This window comes from Lagenorhynchus albirostris, chromosome 10 (assembly GCF_949774975.1).
Source record: "Lagenorhynchus albirostris chromosome 10, mLagAlb1.1, whole genome shotgun sequence".
NCBI lineage: Eukaryota > Metazoa > Chordata > Mammalia > Artiodactyla > Delphinidae > Lagenorhynchus > Lagenorhynchus albirostris.
In genome coordinates, this window is record NC_083104.1 from 67,065,520 (window position 1) to 67,090,570 (window position 25,051).

A 25,051-nucleotide genomic window follows, 5' to 3' on the forward strand; every position below is an offset into this window, starting at 1 on the left:
CCAGCTGTGGTGAGAGTTCCCAGAAGAAAGGCATCTGCCTCTCCCTGCTGGGCGATTGTCTGGGGTCTGCCTGGGAGAGGGGACCAAAAACTGACACAGGAGGCTCACTTTAAGAGGTTTCTGGGACTTCCCTGGTGGTCCAGCGGTTGGGACTCTGCACTTCCACTGCAGGGAGCACGGGTTTGATCCCTGGTCAGGGAACTAGGATCCCACATCGCAGCGCGGCCAACAACAACAACAAAAAAAGAAGTTTCCTTCCTGAGACCTCTGAGCAAGGGAACCTCAGGCGTGTCCGTGCACAGGTGCTGTAGGGGTAGAATGGCCCCGTCCTCTGGGCCATAGGCTGCTTCAAATGAGAGCTTCCAGCAGAGCTGCACCAAGGCTCTTTCATGGTAGAGGGGCCTCCGCAATTCTGGCCCTCAGCCTGGGCTGGCGTAATAGAATAATGGTGATAATGTTAGGTTGCATCTTACGAAATTATTTTTATAGGTCAAAATAATCAAGTATTGGCAATTTAATAAGGTTCAATCTAATAATAACTAATTCTTAGTACTTTTAATGTACCAGGCACTATCCTAAATGTCTCTCTATGTTAATTCATTGCAACAGTCCCACAAGATAAGTTGTAATTACTACCCCCATTTCACAAATGGGGAAACTGAGTCACGGAGAGATTGACTAGGCCAAGATCACCCAGGGAGTAAGTGTAGAAACCTGGAACCTGTGCTCCAGGCATGGATTATGCTCTGATGCCTCTCCCTCAGGGCCTGGACAGGCACTTCCTGGGGCACGTGAACTCGGTTTACGTGGTACCTGCTCATGGGCAAGGTTCTTCCTCCCCCTCCCCCTCCTCCATTATTATGGAGGTAATAATTTCCTAAATACATTATCTTATGTAAGTCAGAGAGAATAGGCACTTGAGCAAATGCCTGGTCACCTGCAGCCTAAAGCGTCCCCTCAGGAAAAGCAGCATCTTTGAGAGTCTAGGAGAGCATGGGACCCCACAGATGGCTCAGAAGTGATGTTGAGAAGCCCCGCACAGGGAACTCTAAGACTAATAACCACAGTTCCTTTAAATACATAAAAAGGGAGCTGGCAGAGGAGTTGTGGGACAGCTGATGACTCTAAACCAGAGTAGCAGCTGGTCTCAGAATCCTTTGCTTTCATCTTATGGAAGAAAACCTTGGAGAGATTCCCACTCTGAAAGTGACTTTTGTAGGAGGTAGGTCAGAGTTATTAAATGAAGTAGTGCTAAGCCCGTGGGATGTTCCAGGCCTAAATAACAAACTAAATGTAAATAAATCCCTTGAACCAGATGGCGTCCACCCACCACTTCTGCAGGAACTTAAGGGTAGGATTGTGAAGCATTGCCCAAATGCAGGCCCCATCTTCACAGATATCCAGTAAATTGCCAATTTGAATCCTGCCCAGAAGAAGGGTTCAGGGACAACCCTGGGACCTAAAGATCTTCCACCAAGAACAAGCTGGTGTGAGAAAGGGCACGATTCCTCAACATGTAAACAAAACAAACATTGGAGGGGGACACGGCTTTCTCTGGTGGGGGAGCTTGCTAAAAATACTAGGTGCTTTGACATCAGGGAAGCCTATGAATACGTTTGACTGAAAAAGTTTACATACAAGGACATGTTTTTGAAAGTTTTTATTGAGACCAAGGGAATTGTTTTGCTACCTCACTGATTCTCAAAACAAGAGGGATTTGTTTCAAAATACTTATTTGACTAGGAAAGTATTTTTACATGCCTGAATACACTTAACGTTTGCGAAGAATCTTCTAGTATTGCTAGATGATTCTGTACACAGTGTCATATTTAGTAGTATATATTTAATGTGACCTGTAAGTTCTTTGCTGTTAATTATTACTCATCCTCTTTGGTTGTCCTTGGCCCTTATTACCGAGTAAAATTAATCAGCTCTTCCAGATTTCCTTCAAACAGCCTCTTCTATGACTTCTTTTCATTCCTTCTCCATCATGCCCCACTTTTCTTACTCCAGGCATGCAGCATATAGTATAGTGGTTATGAGCACAAACTCTAGAACCAGGTTGCCTGGGTTCAAATCCCAGCCTCGCATTACACTCTGACCCCAGGCAACTTCCTTAACTTCTGTGCCTCAGTTTCCTCATCAGTAAGATGGAGGTAATAATATGTGCCTCATAGAGTTGATATGAGAATTAAATGTGATAGTAGAGTATGTGTGAAGAACCCCATCTGGTGAATAGTAAGTGCTCAGTAAATGATAATTACCATTATGAAGACTATTATCTTTCATGGTCCCCCTCTTCCTCATCAATTCTTCCATCTGTTGGACATTCTCTAATGACTTTCCCCTGCATTTTTTTCTTACCAAGGCCTCTTTGCTTGTTACCTACTATCCCTTCTCCTTTGGCCCCCTTGTCTAATCGTTATCTTCCCCCCACCCCCTCACACATGGCTCAGATTCTTCCTCTGCAATATTCCGTTTCCTTTGGAATCTGTGGATTCTCAGAAGGTACCTTTTTCAGCCATTTCGAGCTTTTCTTTTCTGAAAGCCGTTGCCCCCTTCTGTTAACGTGGAAACACTCTCTGCTGTTTGCCCCACAAGTTGTCTTCTCACGACTGTAGTGTTTCACCTGACTGCATGTTATGTTTAGTGCTCCCATGAGCTGGCTTTGTAACGTATGTTCAGTTGTTCCCCACCCTAGCAGTGTCTCTTCTCTACGCCTTGATTAAAGCACCTGATTTGTGATTAACACCTTCTTTCCCCACACGTGATAATTTGGTTTCTACTTCTTTATCCCTAATTTATCAATGCATGGGCAGGGTTCCCATTGTTACAGCATTGTGTGGGCGGTGCAGTTCCTAGGCATGGCCACCAGGTGGCAGAATGGTTCCTCCACCTAAGCCTCCCTGCCCTTGGGAGAGGTGGGAGGTTGACTTTGGTCAGGGGAAGAAATATTTCAAGGCTTCTGGGAGCTTTCTAGCAAGACTAGAAGAATTGGAAATTACAGGTAGAGCTTCTCCTATCAAAGAATATTCTCTTCTAGAGAGGTCACCCCTTTGTTGGTTATTTTTGCTTGTCAATTATGCAAGTGTGTGTAACCATTATAGAAAAATTAGAAATACCAATAAGCAAAAAGAAAAAAAAAAAGTTACCTGAAATCTTACCACACAAAGGTGATATATCTCCTTCCAGACATTTTGCCATGCAAATCCATATGAATAAAAACATACTGTATGTACATAACTGTTAATGGAAACATTTTGTATGCGTTGTTTTTGTAACCTCTTTTTATCACTGTACAAAATATAGTGGGTGTTCTATAATGTCAGAAAGCATAGATCTATATGATTTTCCCCATTTCCCCATTTTTGTATTTTTTTCACATTACATGAGTACATGCTTGTACAAAACTTGTGAAAACATTAAAATAATAACTTGAGTGCAGGGTTTTCCAATTTACAGATTTATCTTTTTTCTTTTCGCTGCACCACACAGGCCCTCGGCGGTGAAAGTGGCAGTGAAAGCACAGAGTCCTAACCACTGGACCACCAGGGAATTCCCTTGACTTATGGCTTTGAGTTCTGTTCTCAGGCTTGGAAATCTCAGGGACAGGAGTTACAACTAACAAAGTTTGTTGAATGAGAGTATTCAGTGCTGGTAGAGATCTAGGGAAATAAGCATTTTTCTGGATGAGCTTTAAGTACCTTTAAAATGTTCATGCCCTTTGATACAGTAATTGCATTCCTAGGAATTTAGCCCAAGGAAATCATCTAAAGTATGGCTTTTTGTACAAGGCTGTTCATTATAATTTCATTATAGTGAAAAACCAGAAATGATTAAACGCTCAAAGCAGGAAGATGTAAATTATGGTACATTTGCATATGGAAAATTCTTTGGCCATTGAAAATGTCTAAAAGGAGTTTTTAATATCAGAGGAAATGCTTATGATAAATGCTAAACAGATTCAAAATTATTTAGAGAAAGTATTTCAACTGTGTAAAATGTGCAGAAAAAGGACTAGAAGGAAATATGCCAAAACGTTTAAACGTGGCTTCCTCTTGATTATAAAGTTAAGGGTAATTTATTTTCTGATTTTTCACTTTTTACAAAGTAAACAAAACTTTAAACTTCCAGAGAATGTGTATTACTCGAAAAAATAGTTTATAAGTAGGTAATATACAAAGACTTTATTGTAATAATTGAAAACAAGGGGACGTATGATGAGAAAAAGTGAGTCTCCCATCCCCAAAGGTAACCACTGTTAACAGTTTACCACCTAGCCTTCTAAAAATTTTATATACCTGTGTACATATACAAACATATAGTTGTGTTTTTTCTTTTACCTCAGTGGGATCGTACTATGAGTATTTTTCTGCAACTTGCTTGTTCCCCCGCTCCCCTAAAATGTCTTTGATATCTTTGCACCTTGGCATATGTAGGCCTGCTTCATTTTACAGGTGATGCCTTGTATTTCATGATTTGGATAACTGGTTTATCTAAGTGTCCCATACTGACAGACACTTCCCTCGTGTCCTTTTCCCCACTATTTGAAGCGATGATGCAGTGCAGACCCTTGTACAGGAGTGTGAATATTTCCTAAGGAGAGGTACATAGAAGTTGAGTTGCTGGATCAGAGACCATGTGCATTTCTGGTTTTTTGTTTTGTTTTGTTTTTGTTTTGTTTGTTTGTTTTGGCCGTACTGCCACAACTTGCGGGATCTTAGTTCCCTGACCAGGGATCGAAACCGGGCCCCGGCAGTGAAAGCTCCAAGTCCTAACCACTGGGCCAGCAGGGAATTACCTGCATTTCTGATTTTGATAGATGTGGCCTGTGTTTGTTAAGATGACATAAACTTGTCTCTTGAAACCAAGACCAGAGAATAACAGTGGTGTAAAACAAGGTAGTTGTCTACTTCTCTTCAACTAACAGTCTGAGTGTAAGAGTCCAGGGCTAACAGGGCTCCAGAGTAGCAGGGACTCGGATTTCTTCTCTCGTGTCGCTCTGCCATCTTCAACACATAGCTTTATTCTTACGGTCTAAGGTGACCACTTCCACTCCTCCATTCATAGCCATTTTCTAGGAAGGAGAGAAGGGTAAGCTTAGGGCAGAACCCAGGAGTTACACTGTCTCCAAAATTGGCCAGAACTTAATCATGCTGGCCATACACAGCCTTGATGTGCTGAGGCAGCTTTGTGCCCCGCTAACTTTCTATTACTAAAGGAAGAAATTTTATAAAAGATATGCAGGACCTCTACACTGAAAACTACAAAGCATTGCTGGATGGTGCAAGTCAGCCAAAGGCAGGGTTCTAGCATGTTCTAGCATGTTGGTGGGCCATTGATATTTTGTGTATATCTATTCGCATCCGTTTTTTCCATTTGGTGGTTTTCCTTTTTTTCTTACTGATTTGTAGGTACTCCTTTTTTTTATTGTGGATATTAACCTTTTGTCTTTTATAAGTGTTCTGTTTTCTTACAGTCAGTTTCTTCTATTTTAACCTTGTTTTTGTGCCTCCACATATTGAGGTTTCAAAATTGTATCAAATCTGTCAGTCTCCTTCTGTCTCTGGGTGTTGTCTTGCTACTATTTCTTTAATAATCAGAAAAATAAGAATATCCAGTTCAGAAAGAAGACAGAGAAAGAATACAAAGTAGCAGCAGAAGCATGGGTAGCTAAATTACAGAGATAACCTAAAGTCTCACATTCATTTTTTAAAAAATTTAATTAATTTATTATAAATTTATTTATTTAATTAATTTATTTTTGTCTGCGTTGGGTCTTTGTTGCTGTGCGCGGTCTGTCTCTAATTGCGGCGAGTGGGGGCTACTCTTCGTTGCAGCAGGTGGGTTTTTCATTGAGGTGGCTTCTCATTGGCGGAGCACGGGCTCTAGGCACGCGGGCTTCAGTAGTTGTGGCACGTGGGCTCAGTAGTTGTGGCTTGCGGGCTCTAGAGCGCAGGCTCAGTAGCTGCGACGCACGGGCTTAGTTGCTCTGCGGCATGTGGGATCTTCCCGGACCAGGGCTCGAACCCGTGTCCCCTGCATTGGCAGGCGGATTCTTAACCACTGCGCCACCAGGGAAATCCTCACATTCATCTTTTACTCTAATATCCTCTTCAATAGGCTATCTCCATGGAGCTGTTTGAGGGACCTGGGCTTTGAAAACTGAATAAGATTTAGATAGGGAGAGGAGAAAAGAGGAGGTGTTCCAAGCGAAAGGAACAACCTAAATTAAACCCTGGAGGCACAGATAAATGTGGCTGAAGTGGACTTGGCTGGATGAGGCTCATATGTTGGGAACAGTGGGAAATCAGCTGGATAGGTAGGTTGAGGAGAGTCTTTGGAGAACAGGGCAGAGGATAAAGTGATTACAAGTGAACATTGGGATTCAGAGAAAGATGTCAAATGCAAAAGGGTACATAGCAGCCTTATCAATAAAGGTTTTGTTTTTGTTTTGTTTCCTTAAAGGAAACAAATTAAGTATCTAATAAAAGGGAAAAAGGGAAACGGTTGAGTCAATTAGGGTATAGCCACATGCTAGAATACTGACATTGAGAATAATCATTTTTGAAGGCTGCATGGGAAAACAAAAAATATAGTAAAAAAGGATGGTTAAAAAGCATGTAAAATCATAATTATGATTACAACTATTTAAAGAAATATGCATGTGAAAAAAGACTAAAAAGGAATACTTTGAAATTAAGAGAGGTATATTTGGATGATGACTGATAATTTTTCTCTTTTAAAGATCCTTATTTATTGTTGTCATTCTCTATTTATAATATTATTAAAGAAGCAGGTGTTAGTGGATCAGAGACTCAGCAGAGGCTATTCAAGGCTTCCTGAAGGTGAACTAGGGGCCAAGGGCTGTGTGCCGCCTGGGAGGAGGGAGATCAGACCCTTGGGATGCATGACCCAGGAGAAGGGGCTCCATTCCAGGGCCTGCCGGTCCCTTGGTCAGTGATAAAATGATGAAAGTCCTTTCTTGCATTCCAGGGTCTCCTCATGCTGCTACAAAACCTACCTACGATACACTGGGGCAACGAAGAGATTGGGCTGCTCCTCGCTGAGGCGTATAGACTCAAGTACATGTTTGCCGACGCCCCCAATCACTACCGCCGATAGGTGCTGTCTCCCCGCGGGGACCCAGACTGCCCCCATCTCTGATGGCAATCTGATCACTGTGGCCACTGTGCGAGCCGTGGACCCCGGCCAGGAACCACTCCTGCTGTAAAAAGCTCACATCCGCCACCCAGGTCTTAACTTTTTGGCGTGCCTGTCCACCACTCCATGTCTCCAGATGGCTCTCCTGGACCACTATCAGTATTCCATGACATGTGGATGGGCCCAGCTCTGGGAGAGGACAGAAAAGGAGGTACAGGGTTGTCTGCCCCTTTAAAAGAAACTGGACAGAAGAAGGGGAAGGCTCAGGGTCTCCAGTCACATTGCCCTACATGGACTGGCTGTCTCTTGCCTCCCAGCTCCAACTGATACTGTTGCTTTTTTGTGACATAGTTTGATTTGCTCACAGGTCAAAAACGCCTTATGTTTTCAAAAGACTCCTGGCCCCTCCCCTCTACCCCCAATTCCTAGCCTTTCCCCTTCTGCCCAAGTCTGAGCCAGTGACGGGCAGCTTTTTAAGACCATTGTTCTCAGATGGAGGAGGCACTGATGCTTATAACTCTGGGAAGAGGCCTACACCCAAGGGCTAGGAATTTCATTTTTCCTTTTCTCACCAGACATCTGTATGTGTGCCTGTGTCTGTGTGTGTATGTGGGTATACACACCCATCAGCATTTAGTTACACGTCTGAATGTCTGTGTCCAGACTATCCCCATTGCAACCAGCTGGGAAGGGCCCAGTGACCACATACACAAGCATCCCTTGAGAAGGATCAGGGCGGGGGAGGGAGAAGGGGCTTTTTACCTCTCCAGACGCTTTTTCCATGATGACCCACTCCAAGATATTGTGTGTAAATTGTGTTATTATGTATATGGGTAAAGATGTATAAATATATGTCTTCTTTGTAGCAGATATGATTTTATATTTATAATGTGCATCAACATGTGAAAGCAATCTAGGTCACTAGCACAAATGAAGTTGCCGGGCAGGTGGCTTCAGCACCTCCAGGTTGGCTTCTGGGTGCCCTCCTGTGAGGGGAGTGAACGGGAGTCTGCTAGAGTGAGCACAGCCAAGCAGATGGAGCTGCTATGAAGACCGGGTGGCAGCCAACCCAAGCATCCGTGTCTCAGAGTTTTCTCTCCCTGCCCCCCACCCCTCAATCCCTGCCCCAGGCCTTTGTGGAGCATCTCCCGTGCTCCTTACACGTCTTCAGCGGTCAGAGCTCCCCACCCTTCTCCCCTAGCAGCCTCCCAGAGAGAGGACTACAGAGGCAGAAGCCCTTCTGCATGTTTTAGCCCCTGCCTTTCCCCTGGAAGCTGGGGAGGGCTTTTGTTTTTACATTTTTAAGTCAGCATTGTATTCAAGACAGAAGCTGTGACTGACTGTCAGTGCCAAGGAGAGGGGTTCCTGTGTGTCCCTGGGGTTTTGGGCTCTTCCCAGAGAGAGGTGTTCGGTGTCCCCCACTGTCACCATCACACCCCACACAGCTCATGAGATGTGTGACCTGTGTTGGATGTTGGGTGTTTGGTAGTGAAGAGGTGGCAGACAGCCGGCACCCTCTTGGAAAGCCAGGCAGTTTTCCCCTGTGGGTAAGGCCCTGAGCCTGCCAGTGAAGCCCACCACGCTGGCATGTTACATTTCTCATCGGGAGCTGTTTCTCAGGCATTCTTTCTAGCCCTTTCCTTTTCCCCTTCAGTGTGCCTCAATAGTCTCCTTCACAGAGTGAGAGGGCTGTGACCCTCCCTCGATGGACTAATTAAAGAAAGACACTTGTGTTCCCAAGTGGTGGTTTTATTTTTTTAGTTTTTATGTTTGTATGGGAAATTGTGGATAAAGTGAAAGAATTGTAAATAAACAGTGTATTTCCTCCTCCACTGCTGATTTTTCTGCCATGGATTTGTGTAACCTGGAACCTAACGTCTCCTTTTCTCAGGTTCTTCGTGCTGACGCCAGTAAGTACGGGGGAGAAGCTTTCTGTAGGGCAGGCAGGGGACCAACAGAAGATAAGGCAGCCTCGGAGGATGCAGCAGACACTTGCTGAGCACATCCTCTGTGCAGGACACTGTGGAAACTACAACAATGAGTAACGTGGTCCCTCCTAGCTGACGTTTATAGGGCACCTTGCCGTGTGCCAAGCACTTGAGGATTATTTAATTTATCCAAAAAGGAGTATATAATGTAATGGAAGTTAGAAAATGGACTAGAATTTCAGTGCTGTATGAAAGCCTAGAGATATCTAGTTCAACAACCCTCACTGTTCACAGAGGAAAACCCAACCCAAGGCCAAGGAAGGGAGCATCAGAATAAGAACTAAGAGGACAGGCCTTCCAGCTTACCTGCACTGTTTTTCCCACCAAATCATGCAGAACTAAAATGTTTTCAAAGACTGGCTCTCCATTTAGGGTTTTCATTAAGGTTTTGGTTTTGGGGTTGTTGGTTGTTTTTGTTTGTTTGTGTTTTGTTTTGTTTCGTTGGTTGGTTGGTTTTTCTCTTGGTAACCTTACTGTGAAATGTCTCAAGAAAGGCAGTTGACCGCACTTTTCTTCTACAAAGAATAGACTGGAATGGTGGTTTCTCCACCTAGGACGTCTTCCTGGGAATCCCTGGAGAGTGTTTCTTGGTTTCAGTCATTAGGAGCTATATTAGGATTAGATTCAGCTACATGTAACACAAACCAAAAATAACAGCAGGGTTTACACAACATGGGAATTTACTTCTCCCTAACATGAAAGTCCAAAAGTAGGCAACCCAGGGCTGGTGTGATGAGTCTGTTTCACAAAGTCTTTAGGACCCTGGACTCCTCCAGGTCTTCATGGTCAAGGTGGCAGCTAGCACTCCAGCTACTACATCCACTTTCCAAGCAACTAGATGGATTAAAGAAAGGAGACAGAAAAGAGTGCAGGAAATGTGTGAGCAGTGTTCTATAGAAGTTTCCTGAAGGCTGCTCCATAATATCTCCTCTTACAACTCACAGGCTAGGACTTAGTCCCATGGTAGGTCACACCTAGTTGCAAGGGAGGTTGGGGGATTAGTCTATTCCAGGCCACCATTTGCCTGGCTCAGAATCAGGATTCTATACCATGGAGGAAGGGGAGAACAGATACTAGGATTCAGGTAGCAATCTGTACAGTAAGAACTTAGGAAAATAAGTTGAAAATGGAGACCAGACTTTCCCATAAGCATATGGGGGTGGGGGGTAGATCTGACTGAAATTCAAGTGATTTTTCACGATTAACCTTAGAATTTAACCTTTTTCATAAAACATGGACAGTCAGGACTTCCCGGGTGGCACAGTGGTTAAGAATCCGCCTGCCAATGCAGGGGACACGGGTTCGAGCCCTGGTCCGGGAAGATCCCACATGCTGCAGAGCAGCTAAGCCCATGGGCCACGACCACTGAGCCTGTGCTCCTAGAGGTTGTGCTTTGCAACAAGAGAAGCCACAGCAATGAGAAGCCCACGCACCGCAATGAAGAGCAGCCCCCGCTCGCCGCAACTAGAGAAAGCCCGTGCGCAGCAATGAAAACCCAATACAGCCAATAAATAAATAAAAAAATAAAAATTAACAAAACGAAACAAAACATGGACAGCATTTCTACTTGGTGTTATTTGGACCAAGACCATTAATTGTTCCTGAGGCTGGTAGAGAAAATAACTGACCTGGACTAGCCTTCATTCAAAAATTCTGTTTTTCATTTATGCGGGAAGTTAATCATTTTCTGAAATATGTTTGATCATGATTAGGAAATTGGTGAAAACTTTCAAACTAATCCTGGCATACTTTGACCTGTAGTTTATCTATTCTTTCTGCGATCAAAACCTCTACGGTTCTACTTAAGTAGGCCTTACCTCTGTTTTTATTCATCTGTGAGGGGACAGTGGCACAGATTCTTCGAATAGTGACTGCATTTGCTCCTAGAGGCATGCATCTCATTTTAAGCTTTTGGCTTGTCTTGGATTGGACTTTCCATGTCAAACAGCTTTGTAAAGCTTCAAGGATTGGAGTCAGAACCTAAGGCCCAGTAACTGAGCTCTTCATTCGTCTCCTCAGGACTTCCAATATTCCCTTACCAGTTGGAGACACTTTTGATTTGACTCATGATGGAAAAGATGAGATTCACAGAGGATCAGAGAACATAAAGCACATTGTACAAGACCAGACTCTTTGGAGCCTGTGCCAGCTTGCCAGGATAGCCACAGCTACAGCCGATCAGAGCGTGCCCTTATTTTGGCAAAAGCTGAGTTAGAATTATTGGAAGCAAGGAGAATCCCTGTTGAGTTTGATTCAGCAGGTGGTTTGTGAACTCTGGCTTCTGGGTGATGAATGTGAAAGTCCCTGCTTGAACTGATAGCTGAGGTGGGGAGTCTGGGAGCCAGACTCGGGGGACTCACTGCTTTTGCTGTTGGGATACCATGCTTGTCTCTGTAGTGACCGAAACACACCTGTCCTACCCCACCCAGCTATCTGAGAGAGGAAAACTCAGACCTTCTCTTCAAGCCACTGGTCTCCAAAATTTTTCTCCATCCCTTTAACCTATGTCTTTATATTTAATGTGGGATTCTTAAGACAGGATATAGTTGGGTCTTATTCTCCAATCCAGTCTGATAATCTTTTTTTTTGATTTTTGCATTTAGACCATTTACAGGGAATTCCCTGGCAGTCCAGTGGTTAGGACTCCGCACTTCCACTGCAGGGGCACAGGTTCCATCCCTGGTTGGGGAACTTAAGGTCCTGCATGCCACAGGGTGTGGCCAAAAAAATTAAAAAATAGACTTTTTACGAATGATGTGGGTATGGTTGGATTTAGGTTACCATTTTATTTGTTTTCTGTTCCTGTCTGTCCCATTCCCTGCCACTTTTTGGATTATTTGAATATTTTTTAGTATTTCATTTTAATATATCTATTGACTTTTGGTTATATCTCTATACTTTTTAAGAGGTTGCTCTCAGGATTATAATATACATATCTAACTACTTGCAGTTAATATTTTATCACTTCAAGTAAAATGTAGATGCCTCACAGCTATATAGATCCTTTTACCCTCCCCCTTTTATGTTATACTGTAGTTGTTGTATAAATTATGTCAAGGTACATTGAAAACCTTACCAGATACTGTTATAATTTTTGCTCTCAATAGTTATACATAATTTAAAGAACTTGAGACACTTACAATGTATGTTCTTCCTTAATTCCTTAAGTTCCAAGTTTCCCTCTGCTATTATTTCCCTTCAGCCTGAAAAACTTCCTTGAGCACTTCTCTTAGAGCAAGTATGCTAATTAATTCTCTTAGTTTTCCTTCATCTGAGAATTGTCTTCATTTTGCCTTCATTCCTGAATTTATTCTCTCTGGATATAGTTATTTTCTTTCAGCACTTTAAAGATGTCCCACTGTCTTCTTGCTTCCACAGTTTCTAATGAGGAATCCACAGCCATTGAAATCATTGTTCTATATCTAATTCATCATTTTTATCAGACTGCTTTTAAAAAAAATTGTAACAATATGTACATGTACATAATATAAAATTTGCCATCTTGAGCATTTTTGGAAGGGTGACCTGGCAGTCTAGTGGTTAGGACTTGGTGCTTTCACTGCCAGGGCCCAGGTTCAATCCCTGGTCGGGGAACTAAGATCCTGCAAGCTGCAAATTTTATATATAAAATTTGCCATCTTAATCGTTTTTGAGAGTACAGTTCAGTAGTGTTAAGTACATTCACATTGTTGTACAGCCATCACCACCATCTATCTCGAGAACTCTTTTCATCTTGCAAAACTGAAATTCTGTACCCATTAATAGCTCCGTATTTTCCCCTCCCCCCAGCCCCTAGCAACGACCATTCTCTTATAGTTTCTGTCTCTATGAATTTGCCACTCGAGGTGCCTCATATAAGTGGAATCACACAGTATTTGTCTTTGTGTGACTGGCTTATTTCACTTAGCATAATGTCCTCAAGGTTCATCTATGTTGTAGCATATGTCAGACTTTCTTTTTTAAGGCTAAGTAGTCCATTGTATGTATATACCATATTTTGTTTTCCCATTCATCTGTCAGTTGGCTTGCTTCCAGTTTTTGGCTATCGTGAACATTCCGCTATGAGCATGAGTATATAAATATCTCTCTGAGACCCTGCTTTCAGTTCTTTGGGGCATATACCCAGAAGCAGAATTGCCAGATCATATGGTAATTCTATTTTTAATTTTCTGAGGAACCACCATATTGTTTCTCAGAGTCCTTTTAAGATTTTTTTTCTTTTTCTTTGGGTTTATGCGTCTGAGTGTAAGTTGTTTTGTTTCTTTGGTTTTTGGAAGGTTGGTTTGTTTTGGCATTTATCCTGTTTGGGGTTCACTGAATTTCTTGAATCTGTAATTTTATGTCTTTCACCAAAATTGAGAATCTTTCAGCTATGTCTTCAAATTTGTTTTTTTTCCTGCACCAATCTCTTACTCCTCCTGTGAGACTCTGCTTATAGGAATGTTGGACCCACAGGCTCTAAGACTCTTGTTCATTTGTTTGTTTAATCTTTTTTTCTTCTTTCTGTTCTTCAGATCTGTCTTCATCATCTGTCTTCAAGTTCATTGACTCCTTTTCTGTCATCTCCATTCTGCTATTAAACCCATACAGTGAATTTTAATTTCAGATATTGTGATTTTCGGTTCTAACATTTCCTAAGTCGTCTATGTTGAGCAATTTTGGATTGTATCCTGGACATTTTGAATACTGTGTGTGAGACTCTGGGTCTTATTGAAATCCAGCTCTCTTCCTGTTGTTTTGTTTTGTTTTGTTTTAGCCACACTGCATGGCTTGCAGGATCTTGGTTCCCTGATCAGGGATTGAACCCAGGCCCTCGGCAGTGAAAGCACAGAGTTCTAACCACTGGACTGCCAGGGAATTCCCTCCTGTTTTTATAAGTAAAGTTTTGTTGGAACACAGCCCTGCCTCTTTGTTTACATATTGTCTATGGCTGCTTTGGCATTACAACAGCAGAGTTGAATAGTTGTGATAGACTGTATGGCCCACAAAGCCCAAACTATGTAATATCTGTTCCCTTATGGAAAAAGTTTGCTGACCCCTGCTGTAGAGAGCGTTGATTTTGTTTTGTTTTATCAGGCAATCCAGTTAGGTTCAAACTGCAAGTTCTGTCTCATCTTCTATGGGCTGTAGTTCTGATGTCATTTCAGTTTTTCAGAGGCTTTGCTATGCTGCTTAGGGTTTGTAAAACTTGTGCTAGTTCATACACAGAATTAGGGGATTCCCTTTCTAGCTGGCTCCTCTCTGGGATTCTCCCTATGCTCTCTGGTTCACCAGGGCTCCATTTCCTAGTCAATGAACCAGAACGACAGTGTTTCTCTTGAAATTTTAGCTGCCTATCCTGCTACCACCACTGCCCCACAATTGAGGGCTGCCCTTGGGACAGGTCTGGGAGAGAGAGAAAACATTTTTAATGAGAATTCTGACTTGGAAGAACCCTTTTCCCAAGTCCTCTGGTCAGAGAGATGGGGTTTGTGACATAATAAGAAATATATATTTGGTCTTTGTCTCCAGTTCCTGACACAGAGCTCCTAAAACCCTTGTAATTTTTTGAGGGATAGGGGTGTTAGGAGTATCTTTTTTTCTAGCATTTGGTCTTTCCCCGCCCCCTCCCCCTCGCCCCCCGGTTTCTGACACAGATCTCTTAAGTCCCTTGGAATTTCCTGAGTGGTAGGAGCATCTTTTGTTCTAATGAGGTGACTCTTGGTGGGCTCCTGGGTGGCTTCAGGATGGGGGGGCTGGTCACCAGAAAGACCAAGCCATGATTAGAAGCTTTGAATTTTCAGCCCCACCTCCCATCCTCTGGGGAGGGGAGGAAGGTTGGGGATTGAATTAATAATCAATTATGCCTACATGATGAAGCCTTCATAAAAAACCCTTACCGAAGATTCAGAGAGATTCCAGTTGGTGAACACATCCATGTGCCAGGAGAGTGGTGCTCCCCAACTTCACAGGGACCCTTCCAGACCTCCCCTAATGTACCTCTTCATCTTCCTTTATAATAAACTTCCTTTATAATAAACCTTGAGTTCTGTAAGCTGATATCGCAAATTATCGAACCTGAGGAAGAGGTAGGGTATGGGAACCCCCAATTTGTAGCTAGTTGGTCAGAATATAGGTGACAACCTGGGACTTGTGACTGGCATCTGAAACAGGCAATCTTGTGGGACTGAGCCCTTAACCTTTTTGTTTTTTTAATAAATTTTATATTTTTGGCTGCATTGGGTCTTCATTGCTGTGCACGGAGCTTTCTCTAGTTTTGGAGATCGGCGGTTACTCTTCGTTGCGGTGCACAGGCTTCTCATTGCGGTGGCTTCTCTTGTTGCAGAGCACAGGCTCTAGCGCGCGGGCTTCAGTAGTTGCGGCACGCGGGCTGAGTTGCTCCGCGGCACGTGGGCTCTTCCTAGACCAGGGCTCAAACCCGCGTCCCCTGCATTAGCAGGCAGGGTCTTAACCACCGCGCCACCAGGGAAGCCCGCCCTTAACCTTCGAGGTCTGCACTAACTCCAGGCAGTTAACGTCAGAATTGAGCTGTAGGACACACAGTCGGTGTCTGAAGAGTTAAGAGAATTGGTTGGTGTGGAAAAAACCCCCACACTTCTGGTATCAGAAGTGGAGTTGTGAGTAGAGTAGAAGAAACAAGAGTTGTTTTCTTTTAGGTTTCTCTCAGTTTTTGCTGACTTTGCTACTGTGAAGCTCCCCATTGGGGCCTACTCTCCGGTCAAAGCTGAGAGGAAAAAAAGGAAAAAAATTTGAGAAACTTACCCAATACAGATAGCTTCTCCAAGCTCCCTAATTTACCTGCTTGTTTACTTTGCAGAGTTCTCAGGTAGTTGTATTTTGTCGAGAATATTTAGTTGTAACTGTTGGCAGAGAGACTGCAATGGGCTTATTTCATCTTGTCCGGAACCAAAAACCCTTCAAACGTTTTGATCACAACGTACAGTAAAAACACACATTTTACACTGAGACCCAGTACAGACACACACACAAATATGAACAACGTCTCATAAACAGTGCCCAGCATCCCTATGCGTGATGGCCTCTGACCTGTTCTATTGTATTCCATTTTTCAAAAATGCTGGTCAAAACTCTTTACCGTTAACCTGAGCTTGAAAAACACAGCTCCAGACATTACTACGGAAGTGAGAGAGAGAAGGCTTCTACTAGCTGTAAAAAATGTAAGCACATTTCAACAAGTCCTGAATAATAAATACTAAAGCTGATAGTGCAATGAATTTATGAGTCAAAAAAAAAATGATGAAAATTGCATTATTACCTTGGATTGTAGAACTCAAGGTTCTCCAAATGAGAAATAGCCCCACTCTCTCCCCTTTCCCCAACGCCAGATGAAAGTGAATTGAGTTAGGGATCTTTGTGATTTTTGTAGTCCCAAAGTAGCCAATTCAGAGTGATATGATCCAACTGTAAGTCACCCCAAGCCTGATTTTATATTAGGTGCTTTGTACCATGTATTACTTGCAAAATAAACAGTCTGAAGCCAACTCTGCAATGAGAGGAAAACAAGGCAGTAATTACCTGATTCCCACGGCCTTCTTTCCCTCCCTCTTGCCTACCTCCTCACCCCGCACCCCCTTTAATAAAATCAGATGGGTAATAAATATTTAAACCGGATACTGATCCTTGGCAAGTTAAAGGATATAGATGCTTAAAGAAACAGCCAGGTGCAGCTGCGTAGCACAGGGAGATCAGCTCGGTGGTTTGTGACCACCTAGAGTGGTGGGATAAGGAGGGTGGAAGGGAGGGAGACGCAAGAGGGAAGAGATATGGGAACATATGTATATGTATAACTGATTCACTTTGTTATAAAGCAGAAACTAACACACCATTGTAAAGCAATTATACTCTAATAAAGATGTTTAAAAACATCTTTGCCGGGGCCCCAACAAAAAAGGAAGAAGGTAGTTTCCTCCAGTACTATTTCAAGTACCTCCAAATCATCCACCTTAATTACTGATTACAGATAACTCCAGAATATAATAAATTCGATGACTTATAAGTACTTCCAAAATATAATAAACTTAATTAAAGGTATCAGAAATATCTTACGACTCTATACTTGAAACCCTATGTTTACATAAAATAGCACTTAATAAACAAGCTGTTCAAAGCAGTTGGTCCCTTTTTTCCTTCTCACCTACTTCCTGTTTTCTAAAACAGTTCTCTTTCAAAAATAAAAGACATCTTTCCTTGATTCTTTCAGCATAGAGTCTTCCATTTTGGAGATGGGCAGAGGAGAGAAGGTGGGAGGATAAATGAGCAAGAAAGAGGGTAGAATGAACAAGAATGTGGAGCGTCAGCCTCAACTCTCCACCTCTGACCCCCACCCCCAGACGCAAAGGCTGGATCACCCCTTCTGGGATTTTACCTCCCTTCAGTTACCCTGAATTCCTCCAAGTCTAAGAGACCCATCTGTGCACTCACTGCCCACCCCACCCCCAATTGTAGCAGTCTATTGAAAAACTGGCCTGTGATCTCAAGGTTAGAGAGTACTTAAGGAGAAACACAGGACCTCACCTGAGATGCTACATCAAGACCCCTTTCTTCTCTGCTCTATCTTTCAAAAAAACACAATGAAAAAGTCCCACCTCACCTTTACTGTACCTCACAAAGAGGAACCATGCTTCAAATCAATTGGCAGAGATGTGCCCCAGATTGAATCAACCCTTGCTCACAGAGGGAGCTCTCTCGTTTAGACATTTTAAAAACCCATCTTGCTTGGAGACGGGTAATAAAAGTTTAAAATTGATTGAAGGGATTTCTACTTTATAACTTCACCAATTTAAAGAGAAGAAAACACCTTGTTTTCATGCCTGGACAAGGGAGCATAGAAGAGGCATAGGGAGATAGAGTTTATACCTGCAGGAGGTAGCTTCTGCAGAAGCTGACACTCCATTCTTCAACAGTAGCTAGCAATTATTGGGTACTTACTATGTACCAAGCATAACTATCTTACAGGAATTAACCAAATCAATTTTCACAACAATCCTATAAGTTAAATGCTATCCTTATCATTACCCTTATCTTATAAATGGGGAAACAGGCTTGGAGAGGTCAAGTAATTTGCTCATGATCTCGTAAGTAGCAGAGCTGGGATTTGAACCCAGACAACTTAGCTCCAACTCCACACACCTCACTACCATGCTGCAGTAGCCTCTGGTTTACCACTGAATTGAGTAAGGGCTGGTCCCACAAAAACCACAGAGTGAGCAAAATGTGATCACTTGTACTCCATCCCTTTATGCCACCTCTATTCCAGGGAGATAAAAAGAAAGGAAATGGGAGAGAGGGAAAGAGAAAGCTTTGTCATGATCATCATTTTAGTTCATTAACTTCAGTTCTAAAGTCTGCAGAGACAGCTATCTACCAAAATCCATGCTCCCCTTTCCATAGTATACAACTGTTTCTGGGAATTGGCTGATTAACCGGGGACTACATTTCCCAAACTTCCTTGGATCTAGGTGGTGTCGTGTGACTAGTTCTCTCCAATAAAATATATATCACTTTTGAGACAAGACAGTTAAGAAGAAGGTGTGCCTTCTCCATTCTCTCATCCCCTGTTTTGCTTTCTGGATGCAGAGGACTCCAAGCCCTGGGGAATAGAGAAGCCACAGAATGATAGTAGTTGGAGTTCCTGAGTGACTTAATGGAAGGCTGTCCACCAACCAGGAACACTGCTCTGAATAATTATGTGAGTAAGAAATAAACTTCTATTGTGTTAAGCCACTGAAATTTAGTGTTTGTATGTTACAGCAGCTAGCACTACCCTAACTAGTATATAAAGCAGACAACCAACAACTCTCCAAGGGTCCCCCCACACACACCCTTCCTCTTCCAGTTCTTAATCTCTGTGTAACAAACCATCCCCAAACCAAATGGCTTAACATAACCATTGTATAATGGTCACAAACTCTATGGGTAAGGAACTCAAATGGGGCGCAGCAGGAATGTTTTAGATCTACTCCACGATGTCTGGGGCCTCAGCAGAATGACTCAAAGGCTGGTATCCTCTAGGGGTACCTTCATTCATAAGTCTGCCATGTTATTTGGGACCTCAGACTATTGGCCAGAACATGTACATGTGGCCTCTTCATGTGACCTCTCCACTTCGTCATGGTTGACTGGGCTCTAAGAGCATCCCCAAAAAAGCCATGTGGAAGCTGTATCACCTTTTATGGCACAGCATCACTTCTGCTGGAGTCATATACACACCCAGATTCAAGGGAAGGAAATACAGATGCCATCTTGCAATGTGAGGAATGTCAGTCACACTGTGAGAGCATGTGGCATGGGCGATCTTGTTGCAATCATCTTGGAAAACGATCTGCTGCACTTTCCCCATATTGTTCTTCTCCTTTTCCCTTTCTTCTTCCTGCCCTGTTCTTCCTTTTCTGCTTGCCATTTTCCTTTCCCATTCCCCAAGCCTCTCCTTTGCCAACTCCTCGGCTCTTTTCAATGAACATTAATTGGGCATATGTAATGAGACAGATGTTAGATCTACAGATATAGATAACAACCTACTTCCTTTTCTGCATCCTGCTCTTTCTTGCGCCTCCATTTTTCCCTCTTGAGATGGGTATAAGGCAAAATTTCTCAACCTTAACCACTACTGACATTTGGGACTGGATAATTCTCGCTGTGCGGGCTGTCTTGTGATTTGTAGGATGTTTTGCAGCATGCCTGGCTTTTACTCACTAAATGCCAGTAGCATACCTGTCCCTGTCATGACAATCAAAAATGTCCCCAGACTTTGCCAAATGTCCTCTGGGGCTCAAAAATTACCCCTGGTTGGGAATCACTGTTATAAGGGAAGATATAGGGGAGGTGGAGTTAATAAAATCCCCAAATCTTAGAAGGCAGTAACTCCAAACTGTTTTCATCATGCACTCTTGGTGTCAAAATAAAGTCTGAGCATACAGCCTGATATATGAATATTTATTTATTCATAAAAAGTCTATACATATTCTCTATGTTCTTTTATGTAAGTAAAAAATATTCACAAAACTGGACATTTTTAAAAGAACAGGATAGAATCCTAATTAGACATCCTGATATATTCTTTCCACAAGCAAATGGGCCACCTTGTATACTCCCTGGGATATGGCCATTCCACCTTAGAGACCACTGCCAGCCAGTAATGAATGCAACTTTGGGGCTAGAAAGATCCGGTCTCCAGCCCTGGCTTCAGTTCCCTGTGCTGCCATTTACTATAGAGTTTCATTCATTCATTCAATAAAAATGCCAGGAATGCAATGGAAAACAAGACATAACCTTCAAGAAGCTCATGGTAATGAGACCTTGGGCAACACAGTAGTCTCAGTTTCCTCACAGGTAAATGGATGCAGGATGGTGTGAGAATCAAGTAAGATAATATAAAAAATTTTGTAATAGGTACTAAAAAGTTGTACCTACTAATTCATCGCAGGGCTATTTGTGATCTCGAAAGACTGAAAAGAACACAACCATATATCAATAAGGGACTGGTTCAATAAACAATGGTACATCAGCACAATGGAGTAATATACATCTGAAAAGAGGAAGGAGGACTATATGTTTATACTGCTGTGGAGTGATGTCCATGATATATTGTTAAATAAAACAAGCAAGGTGCAGGTGTGGGGGAGGGTTGAATAGGTAAAGAATGGGGCATTTGTTCAGGGTGATGAAACTATTTTCTGTGATACTGTGCATGACATTATGCATTTGCCAAAACCCATAGAACTTTACATTCAAAAGAATGAACCTTAATGTATATAATTCAAAAAAATCATTTAGGAAGTCAGGGGATTTCAGATAGAATGCAGATGGTGGCAAAAGAATATAACTGTATGAAACAATCTCTTTGAAGGGGGTGGGGAAAAAGGGTGCTGACCTAAGTCAGTCTGGAAATAATCTATATGACTAAAGGCAAAAGACCTGTGTATAAGTTGTGTACTCTAACTGATAAAGTTGTTTTCCATGGGTGTATGGGTTAACAATACTATAACCACTATACATGTATACTGGAAATGATGATTAAGTAAATGGATGGCAGATGGTGGGAGCCAGGTTTCTCACTTTTGGAGTGGTGGAAGGTCACAGGTAAGCAAGAATGATCCAGCAATAATGCATTAGAGTTGTAAGACATCAGTATGCACATGTTTAGTTTACCGGTGGAGATATATATGTATGTTTATGTATATATGTTTATGTATATACACGTTATTACATAAGACATACAATATACATGCATGCATACCTACATAAATATTCATCAATGTATGGATATAAAGGGGTTAGTATTCACACATGTATTCACTGCTCTGCCTGTTGAGAGAACCAGTAACATCCCAGTAGCGATGAGCACACCCAGTGGCTAGATCTTTTTTTTTTTTTTTTTTTTTTTTTTTTTGCGGTACGCGGGCCTCTCAGTGTTGTGGCCTCTCCCGTTGCAGAGCACAGGCTCCGGACGTTCTGGAGGCGCAGGCTCAGCGGCCATGGCTCACGGGCCTAGTTACGCTCCACTTCTTTAAGGGCATGGTAACCACAGAAATTATTTGGAATTCTTCTGCATGGGAAATTTGTCTCTTCGTCCCCATTTATTTACCAAGTCATTATTACATCAGTATGAACTCATGGATGATTATTTTATACTTTGTGCTATAATCCAATTCCACTTTATTTTGTTACTCAAATTGTACCTACTTTGGCTGTTGAGAGCTCTTTCAATTGGCTACATTGTCCCTTTGGCATATTCCCATCATTGTGTTTTACTGAGCACTTCCTTACTTTCTAGACCTGGTATGAGCCATTTCTCCAAAGAGCCCTGCTTCCTTTTATTGGAAAATGGTATTAGAAACCAAGATCTAGCCACTGGGGCTTCGCTGGTGGCGCAGTGGTTGAGAGTCCGCCTGCCGATGCAGGGGACACGGCTTCGTGCCCCGGTCCGGGAAGATCCCACATGCCGCGGAGCGGCTGGGCCCGTGAGCCGTGGCCGCTGAGCCTGCGCGTCCGGAGCCTGTGCTCCGCAACGGGAGAGGCCACAACAGTGAGAGGCCCGCGTACCGCAAAAAAAAACCCCAAAAAACAAAACCAGAAACAGACTCACAGGCTTAGAAAACAAACTTATGGTTACCAAAGGGGAAGGGGGGAGAGGGATAAATTAGGAGTTTGGGATTCACATATACACACCACAATGTATAAAATAAACAACACGGTCCTACAGTATAGCCCTGGGAACTATATTTAATATCCTGTGATAAACCATAATGGAAAAGAATATGAAAAAGAACATATAGGGACTTCCCTGGTGGTCCAGTGGTTAAGACAGTGCTCCCAATGCAGGTGGCCGAAGTTGGATTCCTGGTCAGGGAGCTAGATCCTGCATGCGGCAATGAAGATCCCGCATGCCGCAACTAAAAGTGGGCGCAAATAATTAAATACGTCAATAAATATTTTTTTAAAAAGAATATATATATATGTATAACTGAGTCACTTTGCTCTACAGCAGAAATTAACACAACATTGTAAATCAACTATACGTCAATAAAATTTTTAAAAATTCATCCATTGGAAGTGTATGCTTCAAGGACTTTTTAGTAAATTTATACAGTTGTGCAATCATCACCACAATCTAGTTTCATTTTCACTTATTTATTTTTTTAAAAACTATTTTATTTATTTATTTATTTTGGCTGCTTTGGGTCTTCGTTGCTGCGCATGGGCTTTCTCTAGTTGCAGCGAGCAGGGGCTACTCTTCATTGTGGTGCGCAGGCTTCTCAATGCGGTGGCTTCTCTTGTTGCGGAGCACGGGCTCTAGGTGCGTGGGCTTCAGTAGTTGTGGCTCACTGGCTCTAGAGATCAGGCTCAGTAGTTGTGGTGCACAGGTTTAGTTGTTCCATGGCATGTGGGATCTTCCCGGACCAGGGCTCGAGCCCGTGTCCCCTGCATTGGCAGGCGGATTCTTAACCACTGCACCACCAGGGAAGCCCTATTTATTTTAATTCACTACAGTTGATGTACAATATTATGTGCCGGTGTATACCACAATTCAGTTTTAGAACATTTCTATCACCTCCTTAAATTCCAAGTCCATTGCATTCAACCCCCTGGCTTCCACACCTAGCAGCAGGTAACTGTGCTTTCTGCCTGGATAGATTTGCCTAGTACAGTCTAAGTTTTTTTTGGTTTTCTCTCTCTCTCTCTCTCTCTCTCTCTCTCTCTATATATATATATATATTTTGGCCGCGCCTTACGGCTTTCAGCTTGCTGGATCTTAGTTCCCCCACCAGGGATGGAATCCTGCGCAGGCAACAAAAGCGCACTGTCCGAACCACTGGACAGCCAGGGAATTCTTTTTTTTTTTAATAATTTTTTTTCAGTCTGAGTTTTTAAAAATGCGGTAGTAAAAGAAGATCGTGCAAAAGAGGTACTGTTTAGAAACAGGTTTAACAGATTTTAAATTTATCATAAGTTAAAAGTTGGTTATAATTTTAAATAACATGGAAGTCATTACAAAGTAAAATTTTTAAAAAGAGAGAGGAAAAGCGAGAAGAGGCTCCAGTGTGGGGAGGCTAGAATTGGGGTGGGGGCGCTATAAAGGGTGAGAGAGGTGTGTCGGGAGCATCAGGGCGCGTCGGGCAACAAGTGCCGGCCCTGGGGCTAGACCGCCCTCACCTGGTTTACAGGGTCCCAAGAGCCCTCCTCTCGCGCAGGCGCAGTGACTCCGGCTTACCGGCCTTTGGCGGGCTGGAGGCGGAGCCCAAGCGAGCTTTCGCCTAGATCGCGAATGCTTAGCGATTGCTTCTGTCTGTAGTGTAGGTATGGCTCCCGCTAGGAAACCGGGAGGCGGCGGTAACCCGGGTCGGGGTCTCGCTCTGTGCTGACCGCGACCCAGGGCCGAGTGGGCTATGGGGGATCCTGGCTCCCTGGTCACGGAAGGCCGCGCTGATGACCGGAGCTGGTGCTTGCGGCGTGTGGGGATGAACGCCGAGTGGCTGCTGCTGGAGGATGGAAACGAGGTGAGGGGGAGGGGGTCTTCCTAAGGTGAGGGAAGGGAGTTGGAGGAGGCACGGGCCGGAGGGAGGCTCAACGGGCCGGAGGGAGGCCCGACGTCCCGGCGGGAGGGATGAATGGAAAAGTGGAGGTGGGAGAGGAAGTGAAGAGAGCGGTGAAGGGTGGGCCCTGGTGGGGGAGGGAACGGAAAAGGGGGCTGGTGCGAGTGGTTGGGGGGGGTCTGAGGTGGGCGGTGTCCGGGGGAGGTGCTACAGTGTGGGAGAAAAGATGGCCCTGTGGAGAGCGGCCTAGGCCCGAGGGCCGAGCTGGGGCCGGTGTCAGGGTTGCGGGAAGGAGCCTGGTAGAGGGGCAGAGCGAGAGGCGGGCGTAGAGGATGTGAGGACTGCTGGGGTTTCGCGGGGGAAGGAGGCGACTGTGTTGATGGGTTGGGGGGCTGGCACGGCACCTATTGGGGTCGCACCCGGCTGCTCCCTGCCGGGGCGGCGGAACTGGCAGGCGGAGCTGCCCCAACTTCCGAGAGTCACGGAACCGTCTGGGGTCTGGGGCGGAGCGGGGGGAACCTCGGAGGACTGCTGAGAGCGTGAACTTTCTCAAGTTTATTTTGAAAAAGATTGCGAGTTTGAGGTCGTGTCCCTTAAAATACTCAGACTTCTACGTAAAAATGCCCTTTTCCTTTCCGACTCTTGAGGAAAATTGGCGCTTTGGTATGGGCCACAATTATCCTGTGAGTCTGGGTGCTGCCGACTGGCACCCCCTTAGATGGGTTGAGGTAGGGCTACAGAAATACAAGAATTCTCTCCAGAAGCTGCTTATGATGTTCTCTAATGCGGTTATAAATACAAAGAAAAGAATTTAAAGAGGACAGGTGAGGCATGGTTTCAGTTGGG

General features: G+C 43.6%; 2 protein-coding genes across 7 annotated transcripts in view; both read left to right on the forward strand.

Moving 5' to 3' along the window:
* The window catches only part of TBC1D22B (TBC1 domain family member 22B), a 65,172-nt gene extending 56,176 nt beyond the window's left edge, over positions 1-8,996 (forward strand). For 3 of the 4 annotated variants that reach the window (XM_060162759.1, XM_060162761.1, XM_060162762.1), the window contains exon 13: positions 6,997-8,996. In XM_060162759.1, the coding sequence (XP_060018742.1) occupies positions 6,997-7,125 (129 nt within the window). In that variant the 3' untranslated portion in view covers positions 7,126-8,996. Of the gene's footprint in view, positions 1-6,793; positions 6,849-6,996 lie in introns of all 4 variants that reach the window. The other variant, XM_060162760.1, reaches the window with a different exon arrangement.
* Positions 8,997-23,931: 14,935 nt separating this feature from the next.
* The window catches only part of RNF8 (ring finger protein 8), a 36,955-nt gene continuing 35,835 nt past the window's right edge, over positions 23,932-25,051 (forward strand). For all 3 annotated transcript variants that reach the window (XM_060164163.1, XM_060164165.1, XM_060164164.1), the window contains exon 1: positions 23,932-24,169. In XM_060164163.1, the coding sequence (XP_060020146.1) occupies positions 24,059-24,169 (111 nt within the window). In that variant the 5' untranslated portion in view covers positions 23,932-24,058. The remainder of the gene's footprint in view (positions 24,170-25,051) is intronic.